At 64.3% G+C, this 11,234-nt stretch overlaps 8 protein-coding genes and 2 non-coding genes across 10 annotated transcripts in view; 4 read left to right on the top strand and 6 right to left on the bottom strand.

Moving 5' to 3' along the window:
• Window positions 1-99: 99 nt before the first annotated feature.
• AMSG_05441 (uncharacterized protein) lies at window positions 100-1,271 on the bottom strand (the record flags this gene model as incomplete). Its single annotated transcript, XM_013902403.1, has 2 exons — window positions 100-1,102; window positions 1,200-1,271. 2 exons carry the CDS (start codon window positions 1,269-1,271, stop codon window positions 299-301), a joined length of 876 nt encoding a protein of 291 aa, XP_013757857.1. The 3' UTR covers window positions 100-298.
• A 279-nt stretch (window positions 1,272-1,550) lies between these two features.
• On the bottom strand, window positions 1,551-1,623 carry AMSG_20029. Its single transcript has one exon. It is a non-coding gene; the product is annotated as a tRNA-Gln (tRNA).
• A 204-nt stretch (window positions 1,624-1,827) lies between these two features.
• Window positions 1,828-2,538, bottom strand: AMSG_05442 (glucosamine 6-phosphate acetyltransferase; the record flags this gene model as incomplete). Its single annotated transcript, XM_013902404.1, has 2 exons — window positions 1,828-2,383; window positions 2,513-2,538. 2 exons carry the CDS (start codon window positions 2,536-2,538, stop codon window positions 1,828-1,830), a joined length of 582 nt encoding a protein of 193 aa, XP_013757858.1.
• Window positions 2,539-2,663: 125 nt separating this feature from the next.
• On the top strand, window positions 2,664-2,736 carry AMSG_20030. The gene has a single exon. It is a non-coding gene; the product is annotated as a tRNA-Gln (tRNA).
• A 334-nt stretch (window positions 2,737-3,070) lies between these two features.
• Window positions 3,071-3,267, bottom strand: AMSG_05443 (uncharacterized protein; the record flags this gene model as incomplete). Its single annotated transcript, XM_013902405.1, has 2 exons — window positions 3,071-3,122; window positions 3,155-3,267. The coding sequence occupies 2 exons, from the start codon at window positions 3,265-3,267 to the stop codon at window positions 3,071-3,073; spliced, it is 165 nt and encodes a 54-aa protein (XP_013757859.1).
• Window positions 3,268-5,909: 2,642 nt separating this feature from the next.
• Window positions 5,910-7,379, top strand: AMSG_05445 (uncharacterized protein; the record flags this gene model as incomplete). The annotated part of the gene is made up of 2 exons (XM_013902406.1): window positions 5,910-5,978; window positions 6,441-7,379. Exons 1-2 carry the CDS (start codon window positions 5,973-5,975, stop codon window positions 7,377-7,379), a joined length of 945 nt encoding a protein of 314 aa, XP_013757860.1. The 5' UTR covers window positions 5,910-5,972.
• A 31-nt stretch (window positions 7,380-7,410) lies between these two features.
• AMSG_05446 (HAD-superfamily subfamily IIA hydrolase) lies at window positions 7,411-8,477 on the bottom strand (the record flags this gene model as incomplete). Its single annotated transcript, XM_013902407.1, has 2 exons — window positions 7,411-7,574; window positions 7,616-8,477. The coding sequence occupies 2 exons, from the start codon at window positions 8,475-8,477 to the stop codon at window positions 7,411-7,413; spliced, it is 1,026 nt and encodes a 341-aa protein (XP_013757861.1).
• A 424-nt stretch (window positions 8,478-8,901) lies between these two features.
• On the top strand, window positions 8,902-10,068 carry AMSG_05447 (uncharacterized protein). Its single transcript, XM_013902408.1, has 2 exons — window positions 8,902-9,061; window positions 9,189-10,068. Exons 1-2 carry the CDS (start codon window positions 8,975-8,977, stop codon window positions 10,041-10,043), a joined length of 942 nt encoding a protein of 313 aa, XP_013757862.1. The 5' UTR covers window positions 8,902-8,974; the 3' UTR covers window positions 10,044-10,068.
• Window positions 10,069-10,158: 90 nt separating this feature from the next.
• Window positions 10,159-11,181, bottom strand: AMSG_05448 (uncharacterized protein; the record flags this gene model as incomplete). Its single annotated transcript, XM_013902409.1, has 2 exons — window positions 10,562-11,181; window positions 10,159-10,516 (listed from the first exon to the last, which is right to left on the bottom strand). Exons 1-2 carry the CDS (start codon window positions 11,128-11,130, stop codon window positions 10,159-10,161), a joined length of 927 nt encoding a protein of 308 aa, XP_013757863.1. The 5' UTR covers window positions 11,131-11,181.
• A 33-nt stretch (window positions 11,182-11,214) lies between these two features.
• Window positions 11,215-11,234, top strand: part of AMSG_11880 (uncharacterized protein) — a gene marked incomplete at both ends in the record, with an annotated part of 566 nt that continues 546 nt past the window's right edge. Inside the window, one exon of the mRNA XM_013902467.1 lies at window positions 11,215-11,222. Coding sequence (XP_013757921.1) covers window positions 11,215-11,222 — 8 coding nt within the window. The remainder of the gene's footprint in view (window positions 11,223-11,234) is intronic.

The raw sequence follows: 11,234 nt of genomic DNA on the forward strand, positions 1-11,234 counted from the left end.
GGGGGGGGGGGCGTGGCTGGGTGTATTGCACCAGATCTGAGTTTGGGAGAAGACATCAAGGCCCATAGACCTGCCCCGATATGTGCGCGAGCACTGGTGCGGCTGGTTGGTGCAGGGCTGGGCCATGGTCAGGGCAGGGCAACACCACTCGTTGAGCGGTCGTCGACGCCAAGTTGAGCGTACACATGCGTCCCCTTGCTTGCAGTCTTGACTTCGATTGCACACTACGTATGTCGGCTGAGATCACGATCGCCGAATAGCCAGACGAGCTAGTCATGCGGCCGGAGAAGACGAGCGATCAAAAGAACTTGTAGCTGTCGCCATCCAGGACTGGCGGCTGATCCCGGACTGGGGCGCCGTCCCAGACCAGCATGTCGTTGTGGTCGGTGTATTTGCTGCCACCGCGGCGCTTGCCGCGAGCGCGCGGCTGCGCGTCAGGCCCGGGCACAGGTGCGGTGACATGCCCGTTGAGGATGTCGTAGGTGCGGCGAGAAGGATGGGCCGACGAGTATGCGGCCGAGACCGAGGGTGGTGGGCGTGCAGCCTGGCTGGCGTCGTCGGTGGTTGCCGGCGGGCGGCGACCAGCGCGGACAGACGGCTCGATTGACGCGTGGTCGCGCGGCTTGGGCTCGCCGGTGATGACGTCAAAGTCGTAATGGGTATGGTTGGCGGTTGTCCGCTCGGCATCCACTGGTGGATCGAGGAAACAAAGCGAGTTGGGCGGGATGGGCTTGGACGTCTCGTGCGAGACGATGTTGTAGCCGGATCGATCCTCGATACTCTGCAGGCGGGCATGTTCGTGAGCACGAACCTGCGCTGCATGCCGCGCTGCCTCCTCTGCCCTCGCCGCAGCCTCCTTATCTGGTGCCCGATACGACTGCGTCAGCGTGTCAAAGTCGTACTGCTCCTGCAGGATCTGCGCAGACGTCCGCTGGCCGGGCCCTGCCCCTGCCGCACCGACTGCAGGGCCCACCACGCGCCCAAAGCTCGCAGTCTCGGCCTCGGCCGTTGGCACCAGCGACGATTCCAGGTTGTCCCCCGTCTCCGAGCTCCCGCGTGCAGCCAGCCGCCGTCCCATGGCCGCACGCTGCGCCACCTCCCGCTCTCGTTGCTGTCAGCCCGTCCCACGTTGGTGTGGTGAGTCTCTAGCAGGGCCGTCAGCCCCGTGTTTGGCCTGCTCGCACACACCTGCAACCTACGCGAGCCTCCATGTCTGCGCTCTTGTACGTCTGAGTGATGGGATTGAGCCCAGACTCGCGGTACGGATCCATCGCTCTCTCGCGTCTCACTCCAACAGAGTTCGGTGTCTCGAGGCGCGAGCCCTAAAGCAGTCCGTTGTCTCGCTGCCGCAGAGTCGGCTCCCTCCAAGCCCAGCTCGATGGGGCATTTTGATCGCAGGGAGATTGGGCACACGACGCAAGGCAAAATGGCAGAGGAGAGGCGGAACAGGGTGTAGGCGGGATAGCAGGGTGCTTGTGAGCAGTGCGAAATGGCGGTTTGGGGGAAGGAGGTGCCGGGTGAGGAGGGTGGCGTCGTCGACAAAAAAAATGAGGTCCCAACCGGACTCGAACCGATGTTTTCAGGATCAGAACCTGATGTACTAACCACCTATACTATGGGACCGCTTGAGTGCAAGGGGGCAAGCCAGTATATTTGAAACACTCACTGCGTTCCCAGGTGTGGCAGTCACCCAGCCTGTGGCGCCCTTTGGTCTCAGTAACCGGCTACAATGTAGCTCTGGTTCTTTAGGCTTGTCTCGCCATCGGACTTGTACCCGATGGGCTTGCTATTTTGAGACAGTCGGCAAGATCGGTATGATCGCCGTGCTCAGTGGTCGTGGTAGGCGGCCATAAAGTTGCCCTTGACTTCAAAGCCGAGCTTGCCGTAAAAGCCGACAACCTTGTCAGCGCAGTCGAGGATGGTCTTGTAACAGCCTACGACGACCGAAAGTGCCTTGAGCTGCTCGATGATGACACGGCCGAGCGAGAGGCCGCGGGCGGCCTCGACGACGACAATGTCCTCGATGTGGCCGGCGCGGGCGCCCCCGTGGATGAACTTGCGCTCCACAACGAGGGTGCCCGAGGCGACGACCATGCCAGTCGCATCCTCCTCCACCACCACCACGTAGTACTTGCCGTCGGCTGCCATCTCGTCAAAGACCTCGGCCCACGTCGCGGCGTCCATGTCGCCGACATCGGTCAGGTCCGCCAGCACGCCGCAGTGCCCAGCGGCGTAGTCGCTCCGCGCCAGCGGTCGCACAGTATACCCGTCACCCGGCTGGGCATCGGCGGCCTCGGAGAGCAGGCTCGGATCAAAAAGGTGTGATGCCGCCGCCGATGCCGCTGCCGTCGCCGACGTTGCCGGCTGCGGAACAGCGCTGCCACTGCTGTACTCCAGCCGAGTCGGGTACGGGCACAAACCGGTAGGACGATAGAAGCCGGCGGCTCCCACGGGAGCACCGTAGCCATACCCGGGGCTTGGGTGTGCCGAAAATCCCTGGCCATATCCGTACCCGTGTCCGTATCCGTATCCGTTCATGATACAGTGCAGTGTGACAGGCCTATCTGTTCTGCGGCCAGCGAACAGAGCCTTGGTTTGTTTGCTGCCCTATGACCAACCCAATGTATGCTATTAATAGCTCAGTTTTCCCCTGTGTTTCCAACGGTCCCATAGTATAGGTGGTTAGTACATCAGGTTCTGATCCTGAAAACATCGGTTCGAGTCCGGTTGGGACCTCATTTTTTTGTCGACGCCGCCACCCTCCTCCTTGTGGCAAGACTGGCTCTGCTCACAGGACGTGTGTGATAGATAGATAGACTAGGCATTCCCGAGTACGGGATCTGTGGTCCTTGAGCTCCTTTACCTCCCGAATTCCACATCACAACCGACTCCGCCCCCCCCGTCCGAAGCCGTGTACATCAATCACACCATCCGTATCGGCTGCACACCGCATCGCCTCGTCAGGTCTGCCAGGTCGGGCTGGCTGAAGTGCACCGGTGCAACGCAGCGCCAAGAGATCGCGGCACGCACAGGCAGCGACAGCAAAGAGCAGACCCACGGGTTGGTGGATCTATGCATGTTGCATATTCTGCCACAGCTCCACAATGCGCTTGCCTCGCTTCCTGCAAGGCCCAGCACGGTGGTCGTGGGCTACGAGTCGCGCGAGACGGTGAGGCCCGCAGCGCGGAAGGGCACGACAACCGTCTTGTACAAGTAAACCAGCATGCCAAGCAGGGCAACAAAGGCCAGCAGCTGCTCAAACTCCATGACTGGCGAGAGTTTTGGCGGAAGCGTGTGCTGCAACTATGCCGAGTGGGGTGTCGAGTGGCTCGGCTGAGAACGAAGCTGCAGCTTTTGTAGTGTGTACTGTCGGCTGCTGCTGGCTACTGCCACGACGGCCGGGTGCGATCGGCGTCACCGCCGACGACCAGCGACTTGCTTACCCTGCGCGACGCGGCGATGCGCTTGACATACTCGGGCGCGTCGTGGACGCGCGGGCGGAAAGTGCAGTCCTCGAGCTCAGCGGCGGCGCGCTGGGCGGCGGCAGCGCGCTTGGATGCCTCGCGCTTGGCGCGCGCCCGCTCGACGCGCTCGACATACGAATGCGGGTCATCGCGGACGCGGAGGGCACCCTGGACACGGGCGTTGGCGCGGAGATTGAGCGCCGGCTCAAAGGTGAGCTCGTCGTCCTTTTCGGCCTCAAGGGCGGCGGCAGCAGCGGCCTGCTCGGCTTTGCGCTTGGCAAGGTCGCCGTGCGAGAGCTCCTGGACCGTCCGCGGCGCGCGCTTGGCGGCCTTGCGCGAGATGCGAGGACGGAAGGTGCACTCGGCCGGCACGCCGCCAAGTCCTGCGGCCTCGAGGTCCGAAAGCGTGCGTGAGAGCTCGCGCTTGGCGGCCGACGAGTAGTACCGCGAGATGAAGGAAGACGAGCCGGTCGATGCCACAAGCTTGGACGCCGCCGCCGTGATGACCGGCTGGTGGGTGAGCGCGGCAGCCTGCTCGGCCTCGAGCGCAGCCACCGACTTTTGCCGCCGCGCCACTGTCTCCTGCTGCCGCTTCCAGAACGAGTCAAAGCCTGCCGCCGACGGCTGCATTCGGCGCGACCGCTGCCGCCCCCTGTCAGCCGGCTCCACCGCCGGCCCGCGTGTTCGCGACAGCGCCCGCGAGCACGCCAATCGCTCGTGCGCCGGCTGGTCGAGATACATCTTGGCGCTCACAAACGACTCAGGCAGCTCGTTGATTCGCGGGTGGTGCGCCTGCGGATCTGCCGCAGGTGCCTCGACCTTGCGCGCCGGTGCCGAATACCGCGCCTTGGCCGCCGCGGCCTTGCGCGAGATCTTGGGCTTGAACGTGCACGCCGCGGCCTCCCTTGCGGCCTCGGCCTCGCGCATCTTCTTCTCCTTAGCGGCCTTGCGCGCTGCCCGTGCCGCCATCCGCTCCTGCATCGACGACCCACGCGCCGAGCGCGACGAGACCATCGACTTGGACCGCGGATTGATTCGCGGCTTGAACGAGCAGCCGTCGAGCTCAGACTCGGCCTTGACTGCCCGCTCCGATGCAATCCGCGACTCGCGCTTAGCCAGCCATTCGTTCTCGCGATCGAGGAACGTTCCGGCCACCCTGGCCGCCTTGGCCGCGTTAATCTTGGGCTTGAACGTCAGTTCAGCCTCGGCCGCAGCCCGCACCTCCTCCGCCACCCGCTCCGACCGCATCACCGTCGGTGCAGAGTCGGTGAGCGCAAACTCGTACTCGTGCGGCACTGGCGGCCGCGTCACCCCTCCTCCAGCGCCGGCCCCGGTCTTGGGCCTCCCAGCTGATGCCGCCAGCTTAGCCGCCGGCTCGGCGAGAGCCTCATCGCCCGGCGCAACCAACGTGCCCGATCGCGCTGCCTCTGACCGAGAAGCCACCGCCGCCGCCATCGCATCTGGATGGAGCGCGGCGGACGGATTGGCAGCAACCAAGTGCGAGACTGCTGCCGCGTGACTGTTTCATCCCCCATCACCAGCCGATACCAGACGCCGCCGGAGTTCTCGCGCCAAAAGTTAGTGCAAAGCCGAATGGCAGTGGCGCGCAGGGGGAGGGGAACATAGCGGGATGGGGAGGACGGAAGGGAGGGATACATAAGTCGCAAACTACATACGTAGAGGTAGAATGATGAGAAGAACTTGGATGGCTTTGTGTGGCACTGTTGCTGGCCTTCGACCGGCCGCGCGCCAGCTTCTGGATGCGGGCCATCATCTCCTTCTTGGAGATCTCGCCCCGCTTCAACTGCGAGGCGAGGTCAAAGAGCGCCTGCGCACGGGTCGGGGACGATGACATGGGCTCGGCAAGGGAGTGGGTTGGAGTCACCACGCAGCCTTGGGCTTGCCCACAGAGTGCTCGAGTGGGGTGGGCTGGAGGCTTTGCTTTAGCAGGAAGGGGGGGGGGGGGGGGCGGGGGGAGGGGGGGGGAGCCAAGTCGGGCCTCGAGTCGGGATCTGGCGCGGAGGAGCAGGGGAGACGCAGAGGGGGGAAGGGGGGAAGGACGAAGAGGGATCGGGATCAGTATGGGTGACTGGCGAGCAAAGAGAGATATATCCAATGGACAGGATGGGTAGTGGAGGCAATACGGGATGAGGTAGTTGGTGATGGCTGTGATCGGATGGAATCATCGGCCTATTGGCTGTAGGGAGGGGCTTGCCCCCCCCCCGTCCCCTACCAATCACCAGCCGTAGCCCAGGTAGTGCAGCCCGCCTGGTGCTGCACAGATCAGATAATGTGATCGAGTGACAGTGTGGTGTGATAGTGATAGTGAAGGAATGGTATTGATGTGTCGATCAACCCCTCCCCATTCCCCCCCCCTCCCCCCTCCCCGTCGATAAGCCCCCATACCCAGCTGTGTCGGCTTGTGCACGGCATTGGCTGGCACACGCGACTCGCAGGCGGGGAGGCCGAGACAGCGAGCGTGGGTGCGGGCGGGGAGAGACCGCAATCATGATTGTACGCATGGCATGGAAGTGGGTATCGTGACATGGGAGGAGGGAGGGAGGGGGGGGGGGGGGGAGCGGGGAGGGGGGGGGAGAGGGGAGGGGGGGGAGGGGGGGGGAGGGGAGGACTGTCGTGGTCGTCATCACACACTTGTGGGAGAGGAGGCACTCGCGGTGGAGCGGATAGATGATGTGGTGTGGGTCAGTGAGAGGAACAAGGGGAGGAGGGAGGCGAAGGAGGCTGCATGGTTGTTGTGGTTGTACTCATATCCTCCGCCCTTGCATCATCTGGTCGGTCTGTTCTTGTCGGCACAACTCGGGTGTGTGCCTCTCTCCTGTCTCGCCCGTCTCGCCTGCTGCATCGCATCATCTCTTTGCCTCTCTGCCTCTGCCTCTGCCTCTGCCTCTGCTTCGGCCTCGGCCTCGGCCTCTGACTGGGTTGGCTTGCTGTGTCATGCGTGGCAAATCAACACAGTCCAAAGTAGCCAAGATGTTCCTGATGGTGGTGGCGCTAGCGGCGCTGACTGTGGCGGTCTTTCAGGTTCTCCGGCTCAACTCTGCGCTCAAGTCGTCGACGTCGGACAATGATCGTGACGTGGGTGTGCTGTACGGCTCGCTCCTCCTGTTCTCGCTCCTCTTCTACGTCTACTTTGCAGCCGATGGAGTGCTTAACGAGAACTTTATCCAGGTCCTGGCCTTTATGGCCTTTGCGGCGCTCTTTACCTTTTATGTTGTGTATCAGGTTGTGGAAGAGTCGAGCGCCGCGGCGATTGTACAGCTGGTGGTGGTGGCTGTGGCAGACATTGTGCTCGCTGGACTTGCGTACAAGCTGTACCTCATCTTTGGCTGGCAGGTGTACAAGCGGATCGGGTCCGACCGCGCCATCCGCTCGGCGTACAAGACATACCAGATCGCGCTGGCGCTGCTCAAGATCGACTTTCAGTTCCAGATTGTGCTTGTGGCTCTCAATCTGGTCCTCATTCTCGACGTCGACGATCCCGAGTTCTACGTCAACGTAGCCGCCATTCCGCTCATCATTGCAGCGGTGGTGGTGGCGGTCCTCGGTCTGCGGCACGAGAACAAGCCGGCAACGTTGATCTTTGTCGTCCTCGCCGCCCTCGAGCCGTCCTACATTGTCTTCCGCGTCTACCGCCTCCTCACCCGCTCCAAGTACTCGGGACTGCCGCGGCCGCAGCTCGTCGCCATGGCCGTCATCGCCGTCCTCCTGAGGTACGTATTCCTGGCCGTCATCGCCGTCGCCTACTCCAACTTTGGCTCGGGCCTTCGCGAGCAGCTGTCGTCGTTCGGCATGTCCGCCGGCTCGGGCTCGCGAGCCAGCTCGGGCCGCGGCGGCAGCGGCCCTGGTCCCGCCGCAGGCGGCAAGTTTGAGGACAGAAGAATGACCGTGGTGTAAACGCAATGCCCTGTACATGGCCTACTGCGCTTTACCGCCTCTTGCTCAGAATCAGGTCCACGGCTTCGACAATCGAGGGAACGACGTGGTCGGCCGGATGATCTGCCGCGTTCTCGCCGGGCGCCCCACAAAAGACCCCAGTGTGGACCAGAATCGAGGTCCACGCCTCGCCAGCCGCATTGGCGCCCGCGATGTCTGACGCAGGATTGTCGCCGACCGCATAGATGGCATCAAACGGAGCGCGGGCGCCAGGCCGGCGACTTTGCGGAGCATGGCCTCGGCGTACGCGTACGTCGTCGCCTCGGGCTTGCCAAACAGCGTTGCCTCGAGCTCCTGGCTGCCGCCGGTCGCGCGCGCATACAGCGCCGTCAGGCAGGTGAGGAATGCTCCCGAAGTCAGCCGCGGATGCGCCCACGCGTCGGTGTAGGCAAAGTCCGGGTTGGCGACGTAGAGCGGGACCGGCTGCTTCGCCGTCGTGGGGAACTGCCGTCGACTCGAAGGCGAGCCGTCCACAGAAAGGAGCACGTCCAGCAGCAACTGGAGCACCGGGCCCCAGTCTTCGGGCTCATGAATGATGAGGATGGCGTCGAACGGTTCGATCGGATCGTCGGGAGACGCGAGCGTCGGCGGCGCAGCCGCACCTGGCGCGTCTTCTCCCGCGCCATCGGCCGCCATCAGCGACGGATTCGACGTCCACTGTGGGACCAGGAACGGGCATTCGGCAAGCAGATCCTGGGCGGTGACGACGTTGGTGAAGCCGTAGTTGGCGAGGACGCCAGAGACAAAGTCGGACGGCCCACGGCCGACCGCCAAGACCCGGGCAGAGCCGAGCTCTGGCGCGAGCGAGGCCATCGGCGACGATGAGAGCAGGATGCGATCAGGAGGTGTAAGCTCCGGCACACCAAGCGCCTTGGCCAGGACGCCGGCCTTGAGTGCCTCGGGCGCGCCTCCGCCATTAGTCACAAACACATACGCCAGTGAGGGCGACGCCGCTGCCAGCCGCTGCAGTGCCTCAGCTGCTCCAGGCACCGCCTCGCCACCGCGGAGCAGCACGCCATCGATATCGAGCACAACGCCCGTCTGTGCTGTCCCTGCCATATGGAGTGTGTGGTGTTGTGGGTACGGGGTTGGGGGTAGGGGGGGGGGGAAGGGAGGTGGTGCGGGTCCGGGGATGGCGTCGGCTGCACTGCTGCGGCAGCGGGGGGGAGGGGGGGGGGGGAGGGGGGGGACGGGCATAAGGTGAAGAAGATCAACGGAAGACAGAGCTGGAGGTAACTCAGTTAAAGATTGCCATCTCTACCACTCGATCCGTCTTCCACACATCAATGGCTTTAGTGATTGATCACAGTATCGTCACAAGGAGTGCGTCCGGGTGGCAGGCGGGTGGCCTTGCAGATGGCGCGGAGACGACATGGTGGCCCCAAGTGGTGGCGTGACGAGTCGTGGTGGTGGTGGTGGCGGGTTTGTGGGGAGTGCGAGGAACACGACCCAGACAGACAGGCTGGTGTGTAGCAGGGGGGGTAGGGGGGCACTTCACCCACACCACCCACATCACACACTTCCATCCCACAGGCACCACATACAAGCATACAACCATGGAGGGGGTGCAACACATCGACCTGCACACAGGCAACGTCATGAGCATGCCCGGCGTGGCCACATGGGGTGCACCCAAGGAGTCGGTACGCCCTCCCGCCCTCCCGCCCTCCCGCCCTCCCGCCCTCCCGCCCTCCCGCCCTCCCGCCCCGTCTTCCCCCCCTACCTCCCTCTTGCACTCACACCTCAACTCCCCCCCCCCACCTCGTACAGCTTCATGCGGCTGTGGATGCGCTGCTCTCGGCGCCGGATACCGTCGAGGTTGTGGCCTCTGGGCCGGCAAGGGTGGTTCTCGGACGCAGGCACGTGCCGACCACCCACATCTCAGCACCGTTCTCGGGCATCCGTGAGGTCGCAGTCACGCTCTTCCTCTCAGACAAGGCCTCAGCTGATCAGATTGAGGATGCCATCACTGCAGCATGTGCAAGCATCCCGCCACCCGAGCCGGCCGAGTCGCCGGATGTCCGCCCGATGTGCGCGTCGGCAGAATCGATCGCCGCCGCCCCGCGAGTCGCCCGCGTCGCCCTTGCCCTGCCGAGCCCGGACATTGCCCGCCTCACAGAGCTCTGGCCGGCGCTGGCAAAGGCGGTGGCGGATGGCCTTGTTGGAGAGCTTGCAGTTGTCGACGTCTCGGCCGGCGATCTCGCCACCCTCTGCGACACCGTCACCACCCCGCCTACCATGGTCCTCATCTCCAGGGACTCGGGCCTGTACAGTCCCGATCTTGTGGACATCGCCAAGGCTCGCAACATTACCATCGCCGCCCACAACATGGCGCCGTGCGCAGAGATGCTCAGCAAGCTCCCGCTCTCCAGCCTCTGCTCGCTCCTCGCTCAGCGCGGTGTCTTTTCGCCGTCGCCGCTCGCGCCGCCAGTCTGCCCGATCTCCTCTACCGCCGCCACAGATGCAAAGCCCGCCTGGGTCCCCACCTGGCTCGCCATGGAGCAGACGCTCAACGTCTGCCGCTCGCTCATCGCCTCGCGTTCGTTTGTTGTCTCACTCGACATCCCGGAAATCTGCACTCGCTCGCTCGTCTCGGCGCCCGAGCCGAACCCGTCGCAGGAGTAGACCAGCCATGCCACGCTACCTCTGCCTCCTCTTACTCTCTCCTTCCTCTTCTTACCCTGTTCCGCCAAAAACAAACGACCACAGCAATCGACGACGGCCTCGCCAGGCGTTCAGTCTATGGCGGCGTGTACGGCGGCGCAGCCTCGTAGTCTGGCGCTTCTAGACCAGCAGGCGCCTCAGCCCACACGCCCGTCGTCAGAAACGTGATCATTGTCTCTAGCGCCGGCGCCACCTGCCCGCATCGCGCCACAGCCTCATCCGTGGCAGCCAGCACGCCGTCATAGTCAAAGCCCATTTCCAGCAGCTGCGCCACTCGCCCATCGACCCACACCGGGCCCGTCGCAGTGGCCAGTGCCATCACTCCGTCATCATCCCATTCCTCGTCCTTACCCTTACCCACGGCTGGTGAGCTCACCGGCACCCCGATGTGGATCTTTGGCCCGGCCGGCGGCGTGTAGACCGGCAGCTCTACGCTGTCGTCGTCACGCCGACTGCCACCGCCAACAGGCGCAACATACGCTGGTAGATCCACATCCTCCTCGTCAACCACCTCCTTACCCTTGCCAACCACGTCCGGCGGTGGTGCCAAGGCGCCTGGCCCCAGCCGGACCGGCGGCGGACCGACCGGATCGCACGCATCGGCCTCGGCGTACGCCGGCGGCAGGACGGGACGCCGGATAGAAGCCGGGACCGCAGCAGATGAAACAGGCGCAACAGCCACGCGCTCTCCAGGCACATCAGTGGTGTGAGAGCCGGCTGTGCGGTCCGGCAGGCCACGGCCGCGCTGCAGAGTGGCAACGTGATCGGCGACCTCTCGGTAGCTGGCATCAAAGGCCTCCCACGCCGGTGCGGCATAAGGCGGTGGAAGACCAAGCAGGGCTGCACGGAGCGCACTAACAGCCTCCTCCCGGTCGTGGCGGGCGATGTGGATGCGGCGGGAACAGGACGATCGGCCGCAGCGGAGGGCAAAGACGGCGGTGGGCGAGGCGGCGCTTAGCGCCGAGAGAACGTCGGCGGCGGCAAGAACACAGCCACAGCCAGGAAAGGCAACCGTCTCTGCTCCAGGCGGAGCATCAGCCGAGGCCATGTTCCAGAGCGGAGCGGGGCGAGAGAGAGCGCGCGAAAGAGAGAGAGAGAGAGGTGCGCCACGACAGTGGTACAGGAGGTTGCGATGTACGGGTGCGGGGGGGC

The sequence above is a fragment of the Thecamonas trahens genome, assembly GCF_000142905.1.
Source record: "Thecamonas trahens ATCC 50062 unplaced genomic scaffold supercont1.23, whole genome shotgun sequence".
NCBI lineage: Eukaryota > Apusomonadida > Apusomonadidae > Thecamonas > Thecamonas trahens.

Bases quoted from the DNA above. Each gene is read 5' to 3' on its own strand.
- AMSG_05447 (XM_013902408.1), top strand. From the start codon at position 8,975: ATGGAGGGGGTGCAACACATCGACCTGCACACAGGCAACGTCATGAGC. The intron at 9,062-9,188 runs GTACGCCCTCCC...CACCTCGTACAG, and splicing joins GGGGTGCACCCAAGGAGTCG to CTTCATGCGGCTGTGGATGC.